We start from the raw sequence: 26,580 nt of genomic DNA, 5'->3' as shown, positions 1-26,580 counted from the left end.
CATCTTCCAGCAGACTTAAGAGCATTTCATGCTTTCTTCTGGTGACAATCTTTTGGGAGACTTTGATATCATTTTACAGCAGCGCTTTAGCCCCTGACCACTTCATCAAAGTTACCAAAAGCTGCTTCTAAGGCCATGGTGTTGCTCTGCTGAACTGGATCCACAAACTGGCCTGACATGAACCTCCTCTACGGGTTATTGTCAAGAGGGAAATGAGAAGCACCAGACTCAAGGATAGCCGTCTCTGTGCTACACATCTATGCAGCACTAAGCAAAAGAAAGAATAACTAAATATTGAGCATAGAAATAAACATACTTTTCAGAAACCTTTTTCAGATATTTTTGTTTGAAATATGCCTTTATTCAAGTTTTCTGAAATACTCAATTTTGTGTGTTCATCATATGTAAGCCATTTTTATTAAGTTGCAAGAAAAGTCTAGAAATATTTCACTAAATGGAATAAATGCGAAATAGTTCACATTCTCAAGTCAGTGAAAAATAAAATTCTACTTTTTCACAATGTTCTCATTTTTTTGAGATACACCTGTGTGTGTTCACAGCGGCCCAGAGTGTGTTTGGTTTTAAATCAGATTCATGCTAGAAATGGTTTCTTTCAAATGCTGCAGAAACTTGAAAAATATGACTGAGAAATATTAGCTAATTTTTTCTGCAGCCATTTCTTCCTAATGCTTTCATAAATCAAAGCAGAGGCCCATCTGCTGCTCTTCTGTTCCGAGGTCTTCCTCTAGCACTTGTTTATTCACTTTCTAAATTGAGGGCAAGAGTGAGTCATTCACAAGTCTTTAAGGCAGGAATAGACAGCAGAGAGTGTAGTATTCGCTTGAAGTGTTAAGAAGTGACAAATTCTTTTTAAAAATGAGACATAAGGGGAAAAAAAAGACACAGTGGCTTTTTGACATAATGAGAGCACTTCAGGAAAAGCTTTTATCGTACCTTTTTAATTATCTGACATTTATCAGCCATTGTTCTCTTCAGTGAGTTGCATCAGGAAACTATAAATATCGCTCAGATGGTATTGCTTTGTAGATACCCTCATACAGCTCTGAATTTAGCAGTTCTGGTGACACCAGTTCTGCCATCTAGTTTGGAAACAAACAATATAAATACAAAGAAGTAAAAGCTTTTTTTAACAGCAAGGGACTATTCAATGTTCCTTTCAAAAATAAAAATTCTTGGAAAGTTGGGAACATCCCACCCTTGTGAGACCCTTCCCCTTTTGGCGACTACTGTCCTTCATCAAGCCTCTGTAAAAAAAGAAAAAGAAAAAAGAAAAGGCAAAAAACCAAGAGGCTTTGTTTCCTGTGGCTTGCTGGACAGGCCTGTCGTGGGTGTTTCCCAGAAATGACCAGATGCAAGGAATTTTCAAGGAAGATTGGCGCTGTGCCAGAACCGGGTGGTGGGAAAAGGGGGAGGAGAGCTGGAAGAAAGGAGAGAGGGAAGAGGAGAGATGTAAAGTTTGGGAACAGCAAGCCCTAGTATTCCTGGAAAAAAAGAGAAAGAATTGTGCAGAAGTTGTATTTGGCAGTGTATGTCTGAACAACCAAACACATTTTACAAACTGATTGATTGGAGCATGACCAAATAGATTCTAAATGAGGAAACATAAACACACAAGCTCAATAAAAACACCACAGACAAAGAACAAAATCTAAACCCAGCAGAATTAGATTTAAGATATTTTTTGTTAAACCAACAAGTTTATTTCTGATCAGTGAACACACCATACCTAAGCATCAACAACAACACGCTTTAGTGTCAAAATTGGTGTTGAAAGAAGGAGACTCAAAGTTAGCTGCTTAGCTCCACCAATTAATTTTTCTTATTTTTTGGGTGGGTAGATTCTTTGTCAGAGTGGACAAAATTTCTGAGAAGCCCTACATATTCAATGAGACCAAGTCAATGAGTCCAATTCAATGAGATATTGACTGGAAGAAATTGACCCTCAGCCAACTTCAGTATATTGCAGAGGATGATGATCTTTTGTAGCTTTCAGACAAAAAATATCATATCCAGTATGTTTCTCCTTCAACATACTGGATTTGGAAACATGAAAGCCTTTTGGAAGTCTCAGCAATAAGCTCAGGGTCTACATTATGAAAAGTAAAGCAGAGAAACATAATGAAGGGCAGTGTGCCTTGAGGACCTGGTTTGTGAAACACTGTTAAACAGAATGTAACCCGTCTCTCGCCTAATGGACACTGCAAACAGGCATCCTGCAAAGATAATACCTAACAACCCTGACTACTGAAGTTCTAAGTTAAAAACATAACACTGGCCTCCATTTTCAAGCTTTCGTTCTATTTTTGAGCTCTTACTTGCACATGTCAGTATGAGAAATGACATACTCAACCATAATAAAGAAAATATGCACTGTTCATATTGTACTTTTGTAAAACAATACATTCAAACAGTCAAAACATTTTCTGGACATTATGTAAGCATTATGCAAGTTCTCTGCATCTCCAATATATACAGTGTCTTAATAGCTTCTTATCAGCGCACTAACACATGTCAGCCCGAGGTAATGCGGCACATTCCCCATCTGAGAGTATAATTTTCCACCACGCAAAGAGCTGGATGATATAGTCAAGATATCATTGCAGGGTACTTCTCTTTAATGTGATTTGTCTATACAGGATGGTGTCATGGCATGGTGTTGGCTGCTTATCTAATGCTGTAAAAATGAGGAAGGGTTGAATCCGGACCACCAGCCCTGCAGAGAGACATTTGATAAACACCAGGCAGATTTCCAGTGAGTCATTAGCTTCTATCACAACACAAAGGAGCGCAATGAAGGCCTAATGGGGAGGAAATATGAAACCAGACGTGCATGAGTAAAAATTATGCACAGCGTGGCCAGTAAGGGACAGGCAATAGACCCGAAAGAGTTAATTCTATACACTCACTAGATCTCAATTACAAATGTGAAATGCATATGCAAGTAATGCCAAGCGGCTCATTTCCTGGTTAACATGATTCTGGGAAAAGATCAGAGCTGTTACAAATGACTTTATACAGGGAATGAGGCCCATAGCCAGGGTGGCTGCAAATATATGCATGTGTGCAAATACTTATATATGACACTATGCAAGCCAATGCATCACAGGAGGGTCAGGTTATGCTGAAAGCTAAGGTTAAAATGTCTGGTTGGAGTTCACAAATCAGACTTTCTGCGCTCCTGTACAACATGTAGAATGCAAATGAAACTTGGTCATGTCTGAATAACCATCTACAGTCCTGCTGTGAGAGGGTGGAGCACAGCTAGGTCTGGAATAATACAGAAAATATTACGTCAAGATAATCTCTGTAGTATGATGTGTTTTTAATTATTTATAAAACAGAGAATATGTGAGTTTAAACAGTAGATATTTCCAGAGCATACATTTCACAAAATGTTTCCAAGAACTTAACAAAAAAACAAACACTGGTACCATCCTTCAAATTGAAGAAAAAAGACAATATTCTCTCAATGCACAAATTAAGGAAAAAGCCTATCAAAGTTACATTGCAGCACTCAAGCTGCGGTGTGTATTTTATTTTTATTCGCCGCGTTAATGCCCTAAAAATACTTCTAAGTGGGCTTTGTGCTGTTTTATATCTTTTTATATCTTTGAGTATCACTGAGCATATTCAAATAGAGATTTATTTGATGCTTGTGGCCTTTATTCGTTAGTAGCTTGAGAGGAAGAAGCGGGGTCGGGGACTGATTTAAATACCCTGAGGTCAGGAATCGAGCCCAGAACAGCTGCGCACAAGAACTATGCCTCTATATACGATGTGCTTGCTAAACCACCGAGCCACATGGCACCCCACAAACCACAAATTGTGATGTATTTGATTGTCCGTTTATGTCTTTTGCACAGCACATTTAAGTTTACATGTACAAGGACATAAGTTTTTTTTCCAAATACAAATGCAAAGTGTGCCACCTAAATACAACAGTCCTGAGGAGATCCTAGGGTTTTCTCAGAAGATATTAAGCGAAAAAACTGAATCATGAAGACAACAGTTATGTTCACCTTCTAACACATGGACACCCAATTAAACAGACAAACTGGGCAAGGCGAGGAATTTCAATGAAGCAGCAAAGAGTCTGAGTGTTCAGTGTAGCCATAGTGATCCACAGCTCAGGTGGGACAATTTGTTAACTAGACAACTCTAAACTATAATATTTTATTACCTGTGAAAGAAGGAACCCGTCAATATATCTGACAAAACATAAAATCTACACATCACCTTAAATGCAACATTTTCACAGAAACATGGTGGTGGCAGCATCATGCTTTCGAGATGTTTTCTTCCACAGGTGCTGGTTACAATAGTAACATATTTATGTCTTAGAATGACAGAATCAAAGTCAGAACCTAAGTGAGAATCTGTAGTAAGACTTGCAGACGATTCTGCTCAATCTGCAAATTCAAGCTCTGTCAGATCGTACTGAGCAAATAAATCTGCCTATTGAAGAGACATACCCTAAAAGACTTGCAGCTGTAATTATGTCCAAGGGAAGTTTAAAAAAAAATGACTCAGGAGACTGAAAGCAAATAAACACAACACATTTTAATATTTATATTAGTATTGAAATTTAAAAACCTCAAGTTTTCTACTTGTAATTATGAAGTACCTAGTTTTGGTCAATCACATAAAATCCCAATAAAATATATTAAAGTTTGAGTTTGTAACATGGCAAAATTGGAAAAAAAGTGAAAAGTTTATTTAATGCAGGATACAGAAACTCTTTGTGTGTACTAAAGCAGTGAAGAGAAGAATAAAACTGTAAAGCAATATGAGAGATAAAGGCTCTTCCCACAGCAGGAAGAAACTGGAGATGGGAGGGAAAAAAAGTTATCCATCAGGAACACATCTGTGTAGGCCTATGAAGCTCAATGCTTCCTGCAACCGAGCAGAATGAGATGGGAGGACAGCAGCAAATTTTTAAAGCACTGCTAAGCCATCCTGGAATGAAGTGAAATGACCACATGTCACAGAAATGAGAAGTGAGAGGGAGAGGACAGGCAAAGTGAGAAACGGCAGAAAGAGCAGAAAGAGAGAGAAAACAGAGTGTGTCATTCTAAGAGGAATATTTCATTGTGGTAAATGGAGCAGAACTCTATTCCAGCTCTTCTCTTAACCTCACTCAATGCCCCATCTTGTGCATGTAAAGTATAAAGCCCAGGAGACAAGAAAACAAAACAACACACTAATATAAGAGAAAAGAATTAGAAATACTGTAAATAACATTTAATTATTAGACCGGTGGCTTATGTACTCATGCACCCAAGTCTTTATTTACATTCATAGATTTTTCATACTCTGTGGCTTTACACAAACTTTAGTGTAATGTTTAGTGTAAAGTTGTTCATCTGTACATCTCAACATACAGCTAACACACCTCCTTTTATATAATCTGGTTTGGCTGTCAAAAGTTCTGGGTTAATATGCTGACTAACTGTGGGAGAAGATTTTAAGATATTCCCTTAAGTGGCCTTGGAAATTCTAGTCTGGAGTGATGGCTTCACCTTTAGAAACAAAGAAAGAAAAAATAGAAGGTTCCCCTCTGAAGCAAAATGAAGAACCTTGTGACATTAGCTTCTGCAAAACTCCCACTTAATGCTTTGATTTGGCACAAGTTCTGCTGATCATCCCAGCAGAAAAGACAAAAAGGTTTAAGCTCAAGTCATCTTCATATTTATTTATTATTAGCTTTAGACTGTCACCTATGATTGTTCATATTGTGGATGTGCAATTTTAAAGTAAATATCAGCCACCTTAGATGACTTTATTGTGAACACTCACTACTTATAAAACATTTATAGTAAGTCTACTTATTAATATTTTCTTTTGAAGCACAAATTTCCATTGGGTTTTTATCAACGTCTTTAAAGAAGAAATTTCTTTTTCAATTTTATCTTGCTGCAAAAATTTTACAAACATAAAATCTATTAAGTGAATGACTGCATGTAATACTAATCAATGTCTGTTCACAATTGATTAATGAAATTTCAGAAAGACAAATACATGGCTATCTACAAGACGTATAATTCAACTTCAAGGCACACTATTTGTTAACAGAGCGGGAAGTCAAATTGGGAGGCTGCACATTGGGTGGGTCAAAACAGATCTGTCAATCTTTACCAAATGCATTTGGCAATATCCACTACAAGAAACAAACACATCACTTATCAATCTAGAATTTAGTATTCCTTCTTTATATCTCAATTAAAACTAGATTTCTCACCGTAGCAGACAATCTGATGGGAAATTTATCATCAAGCAGTATTTTTATTCTGTTTTCCAAATAATGATGTTAGTTTATACATATGTTTTCCAACCTCTGACATTTATCTTTCCTCTTCCATCTTTAAAGAGCCTGTGGCCACAAACAACAACAAACCTATAAAAGAACTATCAAAGCAGCACAGATTAAGAGAAGCTACATGAGAAGGAATACATTGGTACTGTCCTTTATTTTAACAGATAATATTAAAGGCATATTTTCAGATGGGCGTCTGCTGAAGCCAATGTGTGTTGTCCTGAAGAATGGAATAAAACAATCTATTCTATAATAATTAAGCTGATGCCAGACCATTCATAATAATTGCTTTGTTTAAGTCATATTTCAAAAGGAAGATTATTTTGAGGGTTTAATTAGGGATTTTATGACCCAACATTAATTTTGATGGAAGAAAGACTTTGTGAGAGGGAAAAAGGAGAAGCAAGGGAGAAGTTTGTAGATAGCTAGATAATCCTCCACATTCCCTTCAGTGTCTCTTCAGCACAACAAGGGACTAGGTCCAACTTTTGTTGCTGCAGCAGCAGTTGCTTAGGGCAGGGTTGGGAACTCCTTGCTTCAGGGACAAACTGTACCCTCATTGACTGTCTTTGGCTTAGATACACATTTAGACAGCACTGCTTTGGTCAGACCCAGACAGGACAGGCGCGGTGGTGTCATTTGTGCCAAGCTAATGGCATGGAATGTACCACGGTTCTTCACTTTAAAATCAAACTGGGCTATTAATTCAAGAAAAAGTGTCAACAGGCTTCAACACACATCCAAAATGAAGGAAAACAGAGGTTTATTACTGTGCCCCACAAAGCAAACACATTTTTGCAATCACAGTCTACAGGGTGATCAGTCTTGGTTTACTTCAAGGGTTCAGGCTTCACAATAAAAGCTTTATTTCTCTCTGTCCAGTTCCAGGAACTGCTACCAAGATACAAATGCATATCCAGTATCAACCAGGGAACAAACCACCACTCAAAACTGGACTTTAGGGTAACATGAAGCTAACAAAAACACTGTCTGCTTTAAAGATATTTTATAATATTGTCATAAGATAAATGAGGGGCAATGCTACAGTAGGTTGCTGGTTCGAGCCCCTGCTCTGTCCATCTCAGTCATTGTGTCTTTGGGAACGCCATGTATGGCAACTTTGCCTCTGTCAGACTGCCAAAGAGGAGCTGTGGCCACAATGAAGCCCACCACCACCAGTGTGTCAATATGTGTGTGAGAATAATTGAACATAGTGTAAAGTGCTTTGAAGTTTTTTGGACTAGACAAAATGCTGTACAAGTACAGGCCATTTACCATTAAACCATAAAAACAGTTTTACAAAACTTGAACATTGAAAATGAACATTCAGCATCGAGCCTTACGATGATTAATTATAGATTATTCTTATGGGAACAAGTTAATTAACCTTCATGATTTATGTTTGGCCTCTTATAAGAGAATCAAATGTAGCTCCAGGTGATTTGATATAAACAGAACAGTACAGCAACATACTGGAATGAGAGAAAAACATCACTACTTTGAATGAGAAGATAAATGCTTTTAAGAAGATGTTTTGTCAGAACTAAGGGCCACTAAGTGCCAGGGTAGGAGGACCTGCATAGAGCACAGCTAAAACGCTAGGCAGAAAATTTTAAAATATTCAAGTTTATTAAACAGCAGAACATCTTTTTCAGGTTGTCTGCACACATCTTACTGGAATTATGTTGCAAATGAATCAAAACATGAGTCTACTGAAGTCAAAAGCATATTGGTTGATATAAATATCAAACACAAAATCCACTTTTGCAAAAATTCATGTTGGGTTTAGATATCTAGCATTGTCAAGAATAACGGACACTGCAGCATTTGGAACATTGTATAATTTTAATGCTGAACATCAAGTAAAACACTTCTATGTCCTTAAATAAAATTAAAATAATTCCAGTACTTTCTGCCAATATAGAAGACCAGAATTATGGTCTAGCAGAACCTAAGCTGTGCTCCATATTTATAGTAAAGTGACTGGGTTATTCTCAAAAATATATTAATGGGTTTTTTTTCAAACATTGCCATTCATCTTGTATTCATCTTTTACAATAATATAATATTTTGAGTATGTTCCAAAGGTTAATAATTTTTTTTAGAATTATTATTATTATTATAAATATTATAATTGAATAACAAGACTACAACAGTTATTGTATGGCATGGTCTTCATGGTCTGACTGTGCAGGTTAAATGATGTGATTTCTTTGTTTATTTTCTCCCAAAATATTTTTGGCATGCTTCATATACAATAGGAAACATATTCCTGGCACACATTGTTATTTTAAACATTGTCATGGGATATGTGTACTCTAATAGTGCCAGATGGAAACAGTACTAAAAAGCATACAGCAGATGATTAAAAACATTCACTTTATGGTGCATTTCCACTGGGTAACATTTAGATATCAGAGAGTATGCGACTTTAAGGTGATGCACTTCAAGATTACTTCCTTTATGGCGCCTCTGTAATTACCACTAGTACTGAAGTCATCAAAATGCACCTACTAAATGGAGCATGGCAGCTCCACCTTCCACCTTTCACACTACCCAGACTGCTGGAAGAGGATAAACAGCGGCAGGGTGTCACACAATATTTCACACAATAGTCTTAAAGTAAATCTGATGTATAGTTGAGAAATAAAAGGAGCAAATTTGGCTGCATATTTTTATGAGCAAACTTTAATATTTTATAGGTTTTTCCACTTACAGTTCACAAATTCACAGGAATAATATTGTTTGGAATAGCTGAGAAATGAACTATCAAACTCCTTTCGACAAAAGTCTCATTCAAACTGTGTAATTTGGCTGCTGAAACAACACAATGGAATTTTAAAATAACACTGAAACATAAAATCAAAAACATTCACACAGTCTACTCTGCTGCAAAGACTTAAATGGTAAATAAACCAGAATTTTGAAGGTTTTGTCTCATAATATTTTCTTCTAGAGATTATCCCCATTTAAGGACTGGTCAAACTAAGCAGGTATTGTGTTGATCCAGAAACATATTAAAGTCAAACAATGAAACTACCTGAAAAAGCACTTTAAAAAGTATGTGTGATGTAAATAAGTGGACAATTTGTTAATGCCCATGGCAGGTTTCTACCAGTCAGAATGATAGAAATATAAGAGTGCTTAAGTGAGCGTGAATAAAGTGGAGCGCTAAGTGATTGCTTCCACTAATCTCCACACATCAAGTGCAAACTAAGACATCTCAAACATGGCATTTAAATTTAAAAAAATTGAAAGGAGTTTTTAACCATCTTAGTTCTTTCATTAAAATCTCAGGTTGCATGCAAATGAAAGGTGCAATCAGACGTTACGCTTGAAAACAATCTCAAGCCAAAACTAAGCAGCTCCTTTTGGTTTGCTAAATGTTTATTTAGCAATGGTCTAATAACATCACTCTAAAGATAAATCTATATTGAGGACATAGTGTCAGATATGCACATACACTGCATAAAATCACGCAGAACCCTTATATCAATGTGCTACGTTAGAATAGAAAATATTTAGTTTGATCTAAGTCAGAATTATGGAAATTGCTAGAATGGTTTTTGTTTCATTACTTAAAGTTCAAAATTTTAAACACTAATATTACTTTATTACTAGACAATCTGGAAATCTCACATGATGATGTAAGCTTCTGATTGGTTAATTCAGATGATCAGCATTGACTACAGCCACTTACAAAGTATTTTAGCTATTTTTTCTTTTGTGACCATCATGGGAGAAAAAGAAATTGCATTAGACCTGGATACTACATTCAGATGCATAAAGTACTATATTCAAACACGTTTATGCAAGTATTCAGTTTGTGGGAATGTCCTGAGATCATTTTTAATTTTTTTTTCAGAAAAGAGGCAAGTTCTGTGTCCCAGAGTTTAATAAGATAAGATTTATTTGTCATTGTCATCAACAGATTACAACGAGATTGAGATTTGCTCGACTCGAGTTAAGATGCAGGTTATGTGTATATACCTACTATAGAAAGATAAAGAAATAAATAGTACAAAATGAGAAATAAATACACATCAGAAGATGGTTGCAGCGCCTGGAGGTGTCGCAACAGAATTTACATTTTTAACAAAGTGGTGTCAAGAGCAGAAGTTCTTATGCCTTTGAATTTAGTGCCATGATTGCCATCGGGTGAAAACTGTTTTTTAGGCGATTTGTCCTGGTTTTTATTGCTCTGTATGTCTTGCCTGATGGCAGCAGCTGGAAGATACCATGGCCAGGGTGTGAAGAGTCATTTAAAATGTCCAAAACTTTCTTGTGGAGCCTGGAAGTGTAAATGTGATTGGGCAAAGGAAAATGTGAACACCAAAGCAAAAGCAAAAGCAAAAGCAAAAGATGATTCTAAAGTCCTGACTAAAGCAGAGAAAAGTGTGACATTAAGATAAAACATTGGAAAATAGTCTGGTGAGGAAAAAAGACATAATTCTTAGAGACATCTGCTGTAGTCTTGTGAACTTCGCAACCCAGACAACATTATCCAAACTGTGAATGGGGAAATCAATTATGTTGCAGGGTTAGGTAAACTGAATTTAATAATAGTCTCCAGTTATTCTTGCCTTCAGCAAGTAGAAATACTTTTTGGCAAACCTGATCAAAAACATAAAATGTATGCCTGATTCAAAGTAAGACAATGAGAAAAACCTGTTTGCAGTCGGGCATTGTGGACAGAAACCTGCAAATGTTTGGCTTTATTCCAAACATTTGGTCTTTGTGTACATAAAGAGAAATCAGGTTCAAAACTGAACAATTAACCACATTAGCTTAGTAAATATATTTCTAGGGATTTCCTTTATTTCTTTTGATTGAAAAAATGATTAGTTCTTTGACGTTTTGTGAGACACCATCATTTTCAAGTTTTCTTTTTGGAAACATTTTACATTAGCTCAATAATGTGTTGTATAACAAATAGGTGGATGAGAGCAAAAAGTATGTTGTACCTCTCAAGGCTTAGGAAATTACATAATCTCTGTAGTCATGGTTGATGCACTCACTCAAACCTAAACCAAAAATGTTGAGTTTTTAATCCAGCTGAGTTGCAGTGTTTGGTTGACTAACCTTTATACATTGTTCAAGTTACACTGTGTTGTTATATAAGAGGAAATAGGCATTCAAAAACACATACTGGAACTTCCTTGAAAGCATAGAAGAAAGTTTTGTCTGTAACTGTGCTGTGTGTTACGGCAAATTCGATAGCCGAGGGCCTCGGTGTTTCATTAGAATCATGGAGGCCTCATCGTCTCCTTTTTCCCCTACACAGTCCATGTTCAGCCATCGCTCAAGCCCATATTGCATGATTGCAATGAAGGACCAGCATAATCAACTGTAATGCTTTACAGATGTTATGGGTTTTTAAAGCCAACACCACAGCCCCAGGCGGCTCTGTATGAAAACCCATCTGTGCACGGATATCAACGTATGCGAGTGTGAATGTGTTCGTATGTGTAGCTAAAACCCATTCGTGATTTGAGGGAAACATTTTAAATTAAGGTCACATCTACAGCTCTGCACGATGTGTGATTTATGTTCCCTTGCCCTGCCCTGTCATTGACTAATCACCTTAAAATAGAGTAGCAGGTGCAAACTGATTTGCTGAAGAGTGATTTCACAGATGAGATGCTGCAAATTTACCATTCAGCACCAGCAAGGAATAGCCCTAAGCCAGCAATGACATGTAAATATGACAGACCGCATGATCCGAACAAGAGAAGACACCCATTTAAATCCCTTTAAGATCTGCCAGCACCCTCCCTAATCCGCCCTCTAACATCTCCCATTGTGTCCAACATCCAATATCAAACACAGAGTGCAGCTAAATGAAGACTGGTGGCAAACCAGAATGAGGAATTTGCATGTACCACACACTGTTGCGAAATAGGAAATGAAACACACAGAGGCCTGGAAGTACTGTCAAATTCTGGATATTCCTGTGGTTTGGTGCTCACAATCCTGTGGCCCAAGCCTTTAATTCTTAATGACGGAGAAAGCCAAGCTCTGGTCACAACAGGAAATACCTTCTAGGTGAAACATCCACCCAAAAAGCCATTCGTTTTAAAACTGTCAAATACACAAGAGTTCCCTATAAAGTGAAGTGGCAAATAGTAAAATAATGTGCTTTGTCATAATGACTATGTTCATACGATGCGATGGGATTTGTTTTAAAGATAAGTTGCGGTGCATTCTCAAATGTACACTGATAAAACACAGCTATGCATTGAAGAGTTCATTTCACCAGCAAGATGTCCCATAAAATGTTTTTAAAAAGCCCATTGAAAAAAAAAAGGACAAAATATTGGACATCAATAGAGCCAAAAGAGTGAAACTTATCAGCTGGCATTAGAAAACAAGATGGCAGATGAGTGAGTTTAGGAAAAGTTTCTATGTGGATTTTAAAGTGTTCGAGTTGCATTTAATATTCCTCAGGTTCAGCCTTATGTTTCTGAGCCAGAGTTAGCTTCCGTACTAGCTACAGGTAAATTGTTTTATTAATTGATTATTTAATTAATTATTATGATAATTGAGCACTTTGAGAAAAATTGACACATTTTGCACCACTTAAACTTATTTTATAAAATATTAGAAATACACAGGAAAATGCAAATAAACAAATAATTCAATTCATTTTTGAAATACCAAAATAAGCCTATTACTGCCTTAAGTGCACTAACATAGTATTTCTTTAGTGTAGGCTTGATCATTTGTAGCAAAGGATGGAAAGCTTTAAACTTTTTTTTCCTTTTTTAATGTGCAAAGCTTTGGATGTTTCTTGGAGATAAAGCTGCATACAGCTGCATTTCCCTTCAATCAATCAATCAATCAATCAATCAATCTAATTTTATTTGTATAGCACATTTCAGCAGCAAGGCATTTCAAAGTGCTTTACATCATATCAAACACAGAAACACAATGCAACATAGAATCAACAATCAAAACATGACATTGAGTCAGGTTCCATCAATAAATTTGTAATTGATTACGTTTCAAATACAATCCTAAACAGGTGGGTTTTTAGTCAAGTTTGCATCTATGGAAGGTTTACCTGTTACACTCCTACTGTGTTATATGGAACAAAATACCTATTGCTATTTTTATTCCCACTCACGCTCACAATCACACAGTTTAAAACGATGTAGACAGTATTTTAATGGGTTTCTGGCACCAGGCTCCATACACCTCTTTCACGGAATTTCGAGCAGGGGCTCCGCCGTCCCTCACGGATTTTTGTGCGATTCTATGGTACCTGTTAGTGTCTAGAATTTACAGGGTTTCCGTCAAGGCACACTTGGGGCTTTGTAGTGTCACCTGGTTGCCAAGGTGGCCAGGTTGCAGGTTAGAACTGCACTGGAGGAACTAGTGACTGAGTTGAGAAGGGGGTTTAGATAGTCTGCGTCTCTTCCTGTGCCTTTCTACCCTATGGACTTCTACTCCTGTGCTTCACTGCTGATTTGGTCCCACGTCTGATGTATGGTAACTATGCAGGGCTGCCTTGCGTCTGCCTAACTGGGACTGCTGCAACCTCAGTTGCCAACTCTACCTACCCCTTGCTGATCTTGGGTGCTAAGTGCTGCAAGGTTATTATTTTCATCATAACATCTTTGGCATTTCACGTGACAAACTAGTGCATACACCTATTCTACATACACACATTCACACTCATGCAGCCATAAACAAAATTCCAATAGGTTGAAGGTCATACAAACATGGGTTTATTTTTTTTATAAATGCAAACCCCTCGACTTTGATGACAGATGCAACAATGACTTACTGAAGTCAAGAACTTATAAGAACTTTACATTTCCTTTCTGTAGAGCAAAGCTGGCCTAGCACATGTGCCACAAGGGGGCACATGAAGAAAAAAATTACAAGGTTGTTTTATTGTTAATGAATTAAAATAATTCAGAAACTGTTGGTTATAAATTTAAATTCCTAAACAGCAATCCAATGTTACAGGTGGTCTAGACTGCATGAATTCCAGGTCAGAATTTTAAAGTTGGTTAGAGGCTTGAGACTCATCTTGGACTTGGAGTGAAAGACCTGAAACTTGACACACAGCTGGTTAAAAAGATATCTTATAAAATAAGAAAATAAGAAAACTGTAAATGGTCAAACTCAAAGGATCTCTGATCAGTTGCCTTATGTGAGGTCTGCAGAGGGACAGGCTGTTGGAAAACAAGCTTTTTTTTGTATGATATCATGCATGAAGGAAAAGATGATTGTGACATGTATTCCTGTAGGTCACAAACTAAATCCAATGTAAACTTGACTATATTTACATAAAAGTCTCTCTAAAGTGGGAATTCCTTATTCATGCAGTGTAATTGAGCGTCTTAATCAAGAGGGCTGTTTTAGTTTTTCATTTATTCTCACTGATACACTAATTAGAAAGGTGCAATTTACTGAGCTTATGCTGTTGATTTAAATGCGTGAAAATGCAAACAAGGTGTGAAATTTGTTGGTGTGTAATTCCTACTTCCATGACAGTTTTATTAAATTTCACTGACACTGTCAACTAGGTTTTGTGTAGCAAAAATAACAATATGAGAGCACATCCCTGAAGATGACAGTGGAACATTTATGCACAGCAGGTGCACCAGAGATATAATAAATAAACTCACAGGAATTACAGGCAATGGCTCCAATGTAAAAAATAATTAATGTTGTTTGCATTGTGCTCATGACAATTTCCAGACTCTGAATACATTAGTGTTGGCAGCTATTTTAATCTGTAGATAAACTTGCTTAAATAAGTAGCAAAGGGCCTTTATGCAGTTACTTCAATGTACAGATTAGGACTTTGTAGTGTCACACTGTATGTGTAGATGTTTCTGTGAAGGGCTGAGTGAAGGAACGTCAAAGGAATGCACATTCAGGCAGACGCACAGCACTTGAGTCACTCTGCCTCTGTATGCACTGTTGAAGCAAATTAAGGAAGCCTTGGCAGTCTTTTAATGGTCTGTCACAGTCTAACAGGTTTAGAGAGCTTACAATGGACCCAGGCACTAAGCTCGACAGCTCGTGCTTAATTGTTTAGAACCTTCACGCGCATGTGCATGTGTCTGTGTGTGTACTTTCACAGCTAATGTGAGCCTACAACCAAAGTCAATGATTCTCATTATGAGAAAAGATAAGATCCTGACTGTCAGTCTGGCGCCTTCAATAGAATAACAACTCTGAAAATGAATGTGGCGCTGATATCAGGGTTTCAAGCCACAGTTTGACTGTTATTGTAGAGAAAGTGACATGAAACCACATGATATTCATGCACAGTTGCATTTTGATTAAGAGGGGCATGGGAACATAACAGTGTGGCTGTTTTCCACAAGAAGAAGCCTCCAATTTCTCAGCTATTCCAGTACACCAACCTCAAACAGAGACACAGGCATGCAGGGTGCAGAACAATAGCTAAATTGAGATATCGACTGAACCAGCCAATTATAAACATCTAGTGTCTCAATTTTTAAGAGTTGCCTCAAGAAATAAACTGTGCAAATACAATCATTTGTTTTTCAGTCTGTGGTCCCTCCTACCTACTACTGAATCAGACAGCATAATAGTCCACCAAGGACATGGTGGCAGTGCCTAAAAATCTCCCCCCAACTTGTTTGAGATTCTGAGCTGTGTGACCTAGAATATGTTTGACAATCTTATTTTAATTAGGCCTTGAAGACACGACTCATTCCAACTGCTGTCCCGGGAGCTAAATTAATTACTGAGACAAAGCCCATTCTGGCTCATGGCAAAGATGAATCACTGCAGTATTTGGGAAATGAGCAATGCTCTTCATTCAAGGGCTGATGAAAGAGACTCAGGCTCTAAAATGTAAGCTAATGTACTTCATCACAAAGCCTCCATGAGGCTCCCTGAGCCACATCATGCATCTACAGCACACACTGGCATCTGCTGTCTCCACTTTCAGGAAATCCTGATGATTCTATTCGGTGCTTGGAAAAACATATCATGAAAAGATAAACTGGGATTGCTCAAAAGTGGATCGTAATCAGTTTTGTACATGAAATCCTCTCTCTCTCCTCATTACTTTCTGTTGTTACTTCTTTGTTTTCACTCTCAGTTGTCCAAATATCGCGCCTCCCTAGGGGAAGCACAGATAACTCATCTCAGCTCAGTTACGTTGTGCAGGCCATCAGCCAGCAGATGTACCCTCGCCCACTGCCAGCAATCAGACCATCCATTCAGCTGCATGACAGTATCATTTGTCATCCTGTATAAAAGGCTGTTTATGAGTTACGGCTAATTAAACTAATCCCAACACAGAGAGTTGTTCCAGAGTTCAGACCCCACAAATAAAAAGATTAGCGGGTCAACTGGCATGAGGGGTTATAGTCACGTTCAAAAACACCTCAATATACTCAACTTACAGTTAAATGAAAAATCAGCATTTGATTCCTAACAGAGCCATTCATTTCCCCAAAGGGACACATTAATAACCATGATTGGTGTTGAGGGTTGGATCATTGAACTCTATTCCAAAGAGATTTATGAGAATACAAATATGATTTTTAAGCAGCTGCTGGTAACAGTCAAATACATACAGAAGACATGAAAAGTAAGAAACAATCTAAAAAAAAAGTTAAAGACAATGAAGTGTGTCAACCCCCATAAAATACAAGTCCATACATGTGTACATCATCGTCACATGTATGTGAATAATATACGAACAATAAAAAACAGAAATCAGAAATTATGCATCAGTTGCATTTATCCTAGATTCATCCAACAAGTTGGAAATCTGTTCAGCTTGCAATGTGTGCATTTATGACACTTGGACATGAAAACTATCAGCTGCTTTCAAATGCTTTTTTTCAATAATATTGAATCACCCACTGATACTTTAATCATAACATGTGCATAACTTACTTGTAATATCTCACTTACCTGCTATGGTTCTTTTATCTTAAAAATGTGAATCCAAGCATTTAATATGTCTAAATTAACACAGTTAGATTGATCCATAGGTATAAATGTTTATGCATTAAATCAGTAAAGATTTATAATCCACAGAAATACTATTAAATGATAATCTTTTTTTAAAATCTGTGCTGTTGAGAAAAGCTGGCTGCAAAGGACAAAATGTAGAAAACTGGTATAAAAATTCCTCTCCAGTGTAGTATTTAAAACTTGCTGAAAGGGAGAGTTCCTTTTGTCCTCTGCAGCATATGTGTAGGTGTCTCTATATGTTATGAAGAGAGATGAACTCTGCAGCACCACATAGACGCAATGCGGGTTAGGCACAGAGTTCACAATTCCTCCCTTGCAGAGTCATATATATCATGTCACAATAACACAACATAACCCAAATGGCTTCTGCTTCTTTTTTGTTTTTGCGAGATCACATGAACACTCTGTTTTCACAATCTCAGATTCACTCTCCAACAAAGATACACCACTGATGCAATTAGCTACAGGAGATCAAGCTAGAACTTTTACTACTCATTTTAACACATATAAATATTTCATGCAGCTTTTAATCCCTGCTAGCTGTAATCCTAATTATAGCTAGCATGCACTATAGTGAAACACTGTCACAGACACAAATGAGATCTGTAAATATGTGCATATCTAGCACCTAAAATGATTCTCCAAAGAAAGGAGACCTTTAAATGGCACAGAGTAGTGGTCAAACTTTAAGTGATGATTTCTTTTATAAGATATAATAGAGCAAAATGTCATTTCAACAAACCTCAGGCTGACAAAAATGATTTAAACAAGGATTTATCTTCCTCATGCATTTCTCTACCTATTTGCAGAAAAGCATTAATATTGTTACCTCTTCAGTAAGTCAATAATTCAATGAAGATCAACTGTTACTGCGATCATTATCACACTCACCATGTGTCTGTTTCCAAGAATTAACCACTCATAAAAAGACATTTATGATCAACTCTGCAGTTACTCAGTCAAAACAAGTAACAATGAACAAATTCATTGGTCAACAGTTTTATAAATGAGTGACCAGTTTTCTTTTGATGAAATAAAAATATATTTTCCTGGATAATAAATAATAATAAATTAATCAAAGCTGAGAAGCCTCCAAATTTTACCTTGGTAAGCTGATGTAAAACCGGAATGTTGCTTGATATTTCAAAAAGGTTCAGAACATTTGTTGAGATATACAAGAAGAGATAATGTCCTCTATGTTGTTCTTTGACAGCTTAAAAATTACCTTAAATCCTATAAACTTTATGTATCAGCAGCATTGAAAGAGAGACGCTGCTGAAGACAAACTTCACCTACAGCAGCTATCTATCACATATCATCTATAGCATGTCCACCTTTACTTGTCTTACTAGCCATGGACTCTGTCACACCAATTACAGGAGAGTACCTACACAAAACATTTCCTTTCCCTTTCTTACATGCTTGTGACCAATTCTCAACAGGCCAGAAAATCTATAGCTTGGCGTTTAGTCAAGGCTTTAAGAGTCGCTGCAGCAGTTGTGGCTTTAAGTACAGAATCCAATAACACCGTGTGCAATCAGTGACTTGTCATGTTTTATTATACGAAATCAGCTGAGGGCTGTTACAATCTCCACAAATGTCGCCTAAACTCTTTGGTTAATAGTAGACATTAAAAAAGGAGCTTTTGTGAAAGGTGAAGAAACACTTGCTTCCTCTTTTTAGCCATCCTCTTTTTTTATTGACTTATCCTTTTCTGTATTATTTTCATTTATGTTTTTTTTATGTTATCATACATTGAACTTAACAGTATTTTTCTATTTTGCAGTCAGTTTTTCTACCTGTGTGGTCACAAAGAAGAAAGCATTTAATTTTCACCTGCAATGTACACAAAAGAAACGGCCAGGAAAAACATATTTAACATTTTACAAGGGTCAACAACAGCAAAATGTGTAGCATGATTTTTTTAATCAAAAGAACTATAAGACTAAATACAGGTTCTGCCTATTAAATACTTAAATACAACTGTCAACTTTTCATAACTTTCCAAATGTAGCTTAAAACTGTGTTACCTTAATAAGGATTATTTGTGGAAATACTGGCTATGTTTTCAAACAAATATAAATGACTTTTACTATGTAAGGGAGAAATATTTTTCCCTTCATTCTGCCAGACACAACTTTCTCCACTTTTGTTTTGTCTCTCCACCTCCCCCCCTTGAGCAAACTTCATCCCACCATATTAAAAGTGGAAATGTATCCGCTTCTATTGTAATTACAAATCCACTGGAGGCAAGGCTTCTTGATCTCTGCAGGATCCTTGCTTGTTTTTCTTTTTCCATGCCTTTTCTTGCCGCTCTCAACCAACAGGACACATTCATGCTGCGATATCAGTTTTGTTTTTCTTTTCTTTTCTTTCTGTAGGACATTTTCACATCTAATAAGCTTGAAATCAAAACAGCATTTAGGGAGGCAATAAAACGATGCAATAAAAATGAAAGGATTTTGACTGAAGGAGTTTGTAGAATGAGAGAAAGTCTGCTTCAGCTAGTATGTGAACTGAGGGATTTGTGGTTCATATACAACCTTGTATGTTTTGCAAATAGCATCCCTGTCATATAAAACAAACACTGCACACTCAAATACTGAAGCATGTTTTAGTTGCATGGAAGGCTTTACATTGGGGGAAACTTGGTTTCTGAAGGGTCTAAAAGGGAAGCCAAAAAGAAAACCACCATCCCTACTCTTCCATTTAAACAGGCACATCAAAGCCAGCAGATTTTACACTAGTTTAAGAGCAGAGGGTGAGGAAGAGGGTAAGAGTCTGATGACCCCAAAGTGATCCGTCATCCAGACCAGTCAGGTTCTACTGTAAGATGTGTGGTTTACCAGCTTCCACAAAAACAAAAGCATATTCAGGGCAAACAGAGGAGTGTGTGTGTTCTTGAGAATGTAGGTCTTGTTTCCAGAATGTCCTGGGAATACTTTCGGGGATTTTTCATCCCTATTCAAGTGATGCTGTTGCTGTATGCAACATGTATTTTCCCAGTTTTACCAAAAACAGTAATGCTGTGATGCTTTCTAAAACACAACCCTTCAGTTAAAGTAAATTGAAAAATATTCAAACCATAAATCTTTAGAAGCAATTCACTGAAATAAATTTATGTCAAATATTTGTTTGGCAATATGACTGTCTATACTATCCAATAAGAGCCCAGTTTGTATCTTAAGTATCTGATTTTAAATGCTTTGATCTGAAGTTTTTGGGTTTTTTTCCTTGGAGGTTTCTCATCTCCTTCAACCATTTCAGACCTACAGTCATGTAAAACTAAATTCATGCCATGATTTAAAAGCTTATAGAGCTAAATACAGCAGTTGTTACTCTCAGTAATTGTTTTCAACGATACAAACATTTCCTCGCATTAGTTCTGCACAGTTCTATTAAGATCCTGCCAAAGCAGATTGATCATCCGTCTGGAGTTTGAATGGATCATTGTAACACTTTATTAGTGTTCTTTTTTTAAGCCCTCATTTTCCTGTTTTACTATCATGAAAAGTGCACATTTGCAATCAATAAATTGTCATTTGTTTTGTTTGCAAAATTCACACACACACAAATCTAACATTATTTCCAGGCTATGAAAGACACAAGAAACAACAAAATGCTATAACAGATTGTTAATCTGTACACTTTTAAATCAAAGACAAATTAAGTTTAGTTTGTGTAAGAATCTGCAACTTGAAGTAACTGTAGTCAATCAAAGGTCCTGGGGATGGTTGAGAATTACAATGACTTTAAGCCCTTTAGAGGACCGACTGGCAGTGAAAGCAAAAAGGACTAACATTTGCAAAAAACTGTGATACATGATTGCGCTACAACAATACCAACCACAACCACAGCATTTATGCCAATCATGTGAAATTTAATGTTTCTTTTTTTGTGTGCATGACAGGGATCAAACAGCAGAGCTCCTCGTTGACTTTTCCAGTGGTAAAAGTCTGCGGCCTTTAAGTGTTTGTAATGGTGACAATTGCGTACAGCAAGGGATTGGGAGAGGAATCTGTCTGTATCAAAGCCACAAAATGGAAATCTTCTCCTGCTTTCTAGAAACAAAGAATGCTTTCAGGCAACATAAAAGGCATGAGTTGTGTAACATGGAGCTAACATACAGTGATGGTTATCGTATCTAAATCCAGTCCAATTTCACTTCATGCACGCAAGTGCTTTAGGGAAGTCTCAACATGCAGAGAAGAGCAGATGAGAATTAAGGTGGGGCATATTTAAGATTAGATTGTAGTCATGGAAAGCTAGAAAATTGAGAAACGTAGTGTGAGGGCTTGTAAAAATCATTTATTACAGGAAGAAAAACAGAGCAATAACATTCTGTGGTAGTATTCATCTCCCAAAATGTTTAAGTCACTTGTGGGATGCGTCCATGTTTTTCATTAGTATTTTTTTCTTTTTACAAGCAGAAATTCAGAGGATGTTTTTGCGTACAGATGCATAGCAGCACTGTTTAAGTTGTGATATGGAATTATTATTTGTTTTCTTAATGCAACCATGTTTTATTATGAGATGGTGTGTTAAAAGTGAAGGAGTGCTACCAAGGCTCTGGCATAATATGTGTTATAAGTAGGCTAAAAGGCTTAATTTTGATCTCATCTGACTAGCACATCTTCTTCCACATACAGTATATGTCCGGTGACCCCTGCATGACTGGTGACAAACTACAAATGGTACTTATTGATTTCTTTTTCATATAACAATTTTTTGCAGAGCATTACTAAAGTCAACTTAGTTGACTAATTTTTCCACCTGAGCTGTGCATCACTCCAGCTCCTCCACACTTACCATGGGCCTCTTGGCTAATGCTCTGGTTAATACTCTCCATTCTCCGCATGCCGGTAGACAACCAGGTCTTGGAGTAGAAAGTAGAACAAAGCTGTTTCTTTCATCAGGTGATGGATTCAACAGATGTTCAAAGATTGGGATCTTTTAATAAAACCTAAAGCTGCCTAAAATTTCCCCACAACATTATCCATGACCTTCATGGTGTGCCTATTGGTCTTCATGAAGTCAACAGTTTAATAACATTCTCAATGAGTACTCCACAAAAAAGTCTGGATTAAAACTGATCTTAATTTACAAACAGGAATGATCTTTGTACCAACTGGGTGACTTTTGAAGGGAATTGACTGCACTAGATTATGGGTATCAAAGGAAAGAGGGCTAAATTGGCTAAGTTGCAACATCACTCTTAATATTTCCCCCCATAACTACAACCTCCCTTTCTGCTTCTAGGGAACAAGGATGGAAATGTTTATTTTTCTCCAAAACATTTAGATGAAACTTTGAAGCCAACATACGACCATTTGTATATAAAAATTGGCATTTATTTCTTGTGGAATATGTAATAAAATCCCTCACAGGTACAGTGAGGGATTTTGAATCTGACATGATGTAACAAGACCCTGGAAATCTTATCACTTTCCTAATTTCAAGTACAAGCTTTGAAAAAAACAAAAACAAACCAAAAAACAATATCAAATCAAAAATATACTGCATACAAAATGTCTAGTTTGTTCTACTACCAACCAAAACTATGAGCAAAAAGAAAAAGGACCAGAAAAGTCAGACCAGTCGGAATGTGAAAAAGGAGTAAATTCCTAAGATAATGACAAGAGAAATGACACAGAAGTATCTCTGTCTCAATTAGCCTCCTTAAGCATGGCCAGTGCAGGAGACAGATGAAATGAAAACAAATGAAGTAGCAGAAAGGAGGAAAATTAGAAGTCACATGAGAAGACAAGCGAAGGGAGGGGGAGGTAAAAAAACTGAAGGGGACTTAACAGGAAAGCCTGAAACAAAAACGTGAAAACGCAGAAAGAAGCCAAAGAAGAATAACAAAAGGTATGCAAGAAGAGTACATTATGTGTGCATACTGAAACAACTATACCCTTATAGAAAAAGCCACTAATGGTTACCAGAAAGAGGAAAAAAGAGACAGGCAGGAAAAGCACTGATGTATTCCTCCAGCAAACGGGCTAAAAGCATTACTCACAGCTGTATGGGCAGTGCAGAAGGAGTAGCTTGTGTGCGTGGAAGGAGGGTGGTGATGTCGATGTTGTTGATGGTGAGGTATATATTGCTGAAGACTTGTGTGAGTGAAGTGGCTGCTCCAGCTTTCTTGACCACCACTGACACCAGAGGCCCAACTGGGGCTGATGGAAGTTGTCTTACTGCTGTGGTACCCTCTCACTGCTGCGCTGGGCTGAAGGAGCGAGACAGGAAGCATATAGAAGAGAAACCAAGAGGGAGAGCAGCAATTAATATTCACATCGAGAAAAATCACCATCACGACTGCGAGCACGCCTGGTTTTGGAACAGGCAAGCGCTGACAGCTATGTGCACTCTTGGTGACCTGTGTTAAGAGAGAAAGCAGGATGTTGTTTTGATCTGAAATCTCAATGCCAGACCAACAAGATTGTTCTCACACGTTCTTTTCACGCAAACTCTCTTTTACTCCCTCCCTCCTTGGTTCTCTCCGGGAGCACCAGATGTTGTGAAACCCCCTTCTGTCACGGTTGAGATGTGTTCTTTCTGCAAAAATGCTGATTGGTTTGATAAAATGCTTGGATTGTGGGCAGGCTACAGGCTTCTCAGTGTGCCATTATGTGCTAGGTTTCAACAGGGTTCAGGAAACACGGGGCTGAAGCTGCTGACACTCTGACTTAAATTGCTGTGAGATAGGTTTACCGTGGTTGTCATGTCCACTGAAGCACAGAAAAAAAAGCGACGCACATGCACACACTAATTAAAGGTATTTTAACAAAACCTTATGCAGAAATCTTAGTATTTGCAAAAACCGTATTTGTTACTGCAATACATTTTACAACAGCATGTATTACTGCATTAAGTGTTATAGTGCTGTTTTAGATTATTTTTGGTAAAGTGAAAACAAATGAAAGCACTCTATTGAATATTTTTGCTTCTTATGAACATATATTACTTTAATTCATTTTAAGTGATAGGTGCTGCAGTTAAAATGTTTCAATATTCTATAAAAACAGTTTGCAAACAAAAGAACTTAACAAGAAACCAAGCTCCCTTGTTTTTGTATTCATCATAAAGACGAATTAAAGACAGAGGGCAACTTTTAAATCTACTTTGTGGATTTTAGAGGCATCTAATGGCTCAAACTGTAAATCAATTGAATGGGAGTGCATTTAAACCCCAACATTGTAAACATCACATAATTTAATGACTTGTGTTTTGGGTTTCTATTGCAGAGTTTCTTCCAATACCAACAGCTGTGTGACAGAGTATGTCATATGGCACAGAAAGTCAGAACGCTGTACGATATAGTCTCTCTTATTGTGATGCAAAACCACACGAAATAATTTGTGAATAATTTGAAAGATTATTCTAATACCTTTCAAATTTTGCTTAACGTCAGTAAGTTTAACAATATGTTTCAAACTATATTTAAACGAAAATACTTTGATTTTGACATTTAGATGTTTTTCTAGTCATAGGGGAAAAAATGGGTAAAACTAAAATATTATGTTAAAGCCAAATTTGTCAGTTATGAATAATTGTAGGCATAATTACTGTCTCTTTTACAAGACCCCGATACACAAAATAACCTGCGATTGTTAAAAATTAACTGTGTTTTACTCAGTTTACTAAACCCAAAACTTAAAGGTTTAGTAGACTGGCAAAAAAAATTTAAAAATCAGACATTCATCAGCAACAGCAGTCAGAAGGAGGGTATGGTTAGTGACTCTGATTTCGATTAATGCACTGATCAGGATGGGGTCCTGATCGATAATGTCTTCCTACGTGAGTAATGTGAGCCAGGGGAGATCCGAGAAGTGTAAAGAGTGATAAACTATCTACAGTATCTAAAAATCAGCTCTAAGAAACAGCCAAGACCTGACCAGATCTGATCAATACATCACCCTTCAGCTGACCATAAAGCCCACACTTTCAACTAATAGAAACTTGAGAATCATTTTATTGGTGAAAACTACAATTTTCTTGTGTAAATAGTGTCATTTTAATACTAGACTCAACTGCAGAAATTGCAGCATACTTTGCAAAAGTATAGTTGTAATGAATTACTTTAATTATTTGGATTTACTCAAACAATGGAGTCAAATTACATATTATTTGAACATCCAACAACTGCACATGATTTAGAACTACAAGCGAACATTACATCCAGAGCAAACACAACAAAATTTGAATTAAGTACAGCTGCATATCACTATTTACTTCTAACTAGTGATATACAGTTGATGGTAGCCTTTGTTAGATTTTCACTGAGGTCAAAGGCTATCCCACACATGAGTTAGAGAAGAAAAGCTCAGGCAGTAAAACAAACTCGCATCTGTGCTTACAAAAGCTTTCCAGGCCCATATTCTTCATCACTTATGATCCATAGGGAAAAATGTAAGGGCTAGCGCTGCATAATAAGTAAAATATATAACGACAGGTTTAGGGTTCATGTTAATATAAAACAGGACAAGTCTGCTTCCCATAAAGCAGCGCAAACCAATTTACCACATAGAATCTATGGCTAAAAAGGAGTCCCAGTGGAATAATAAAAAACATAAAATGTGAGGAAAAGAACAACAATGTGTGAGGAACCGGTTTAAAATAGGAAATATCAGCCTAAAGACAAAAATGAGAAGGTGAACATTTTTCCTGCTTTTAACACAATCAAAGGCTCAGTCATAGGGTCAAATTTGAGAACTGTGTGGGAAAGAGGGACACATCATCATTTTAAGCTCGGTCCCACTGAATCAGGTTATTGAGAGCTGTAAAGGCATTCGCACATTCAGACACTGCTACTGTAAAAGCCAGAGGGGAAGGATAGCCTTGAGTATGGTACATTAAGCTGCATGGTCAAATACGCTTTTTAACGCAACTATTCACCAGTTCATAGAGTTTAAGTGCTGCCTCTAGTCATGCAACAACCTCCAGTGGCCTTATAAATGGGGATCATTCAGCCAAAGAGGAGGTATTTCAAACTAATGCACACACTGTATGCAGAGGTATTTTGTTGAAGACTCTATCCCAAGGCGGCACTAAATTATAAAAAAATGTTTCATGTGCCAAAGTTGTACAGAAAAAAGGGGGTCATTGGTGAAACTGGTTTAAGGCTGTATGGTTTATATTCAGCTTTAAATCACAGGGCAGGGTGATGCTTTTACACTGCACTGAGATCTGACGGTCTCAACATTCCTCTACCAGAATGCATGATTGGTCTCCAGACTGAAATTCATGTCACAGACTTTCAACAC

The 26,580-nt window shown here is 37.0% G+C and overlaps 1 protein-coding gene across 4 annotated transcripts in view; it reads right to left on the bottom strand.

The window, feature by feature from the left end:
- The window catches only part of LOC102220232 (RNA-binding motif, single-stranded-interacting protein 3), a 316,476-nt gene that overhangs the window by 235,585 nt on the left and 54,311 nt on the right, over positions 1–26,580 (bottom strand). For all 4 annotated transcript variants that reach the window (XM_023344472.1, XM_023344474.1, XM_023344476.1 and 1 more), the window contains exon 3: positions 23,334–23,543. In XM_023344472.1, coding sequence (XP_023200240.1) covers positions 23,334–23,543 — 210 coding nt within the window. The remainder of the gene's footprint in view (positions 1–23,333; positions 23,544–26,580) is intronic.

Source organism: Xiphophorus maculatus, chromosome 13 (assembly GCF_002775205.1).
Source record: "Xiphophorus maculatus strain JP 163 A chromosome 13, X_maculatus-5.0-male, whole genome shotgun sequence".
Taxonomy (NCBI): domain Eukaryota; kingdom Metazoa; phylum Chordata; class Actinopteri; order Cyprinodontiformes; family Poeciliidae; genus Xiphophorus; species Xiphophorus maculatus.
Note: the sequence above shows the minus strand (reverse complement) of the source record. Positions and strands in the feature narration are given on the sequence as shown.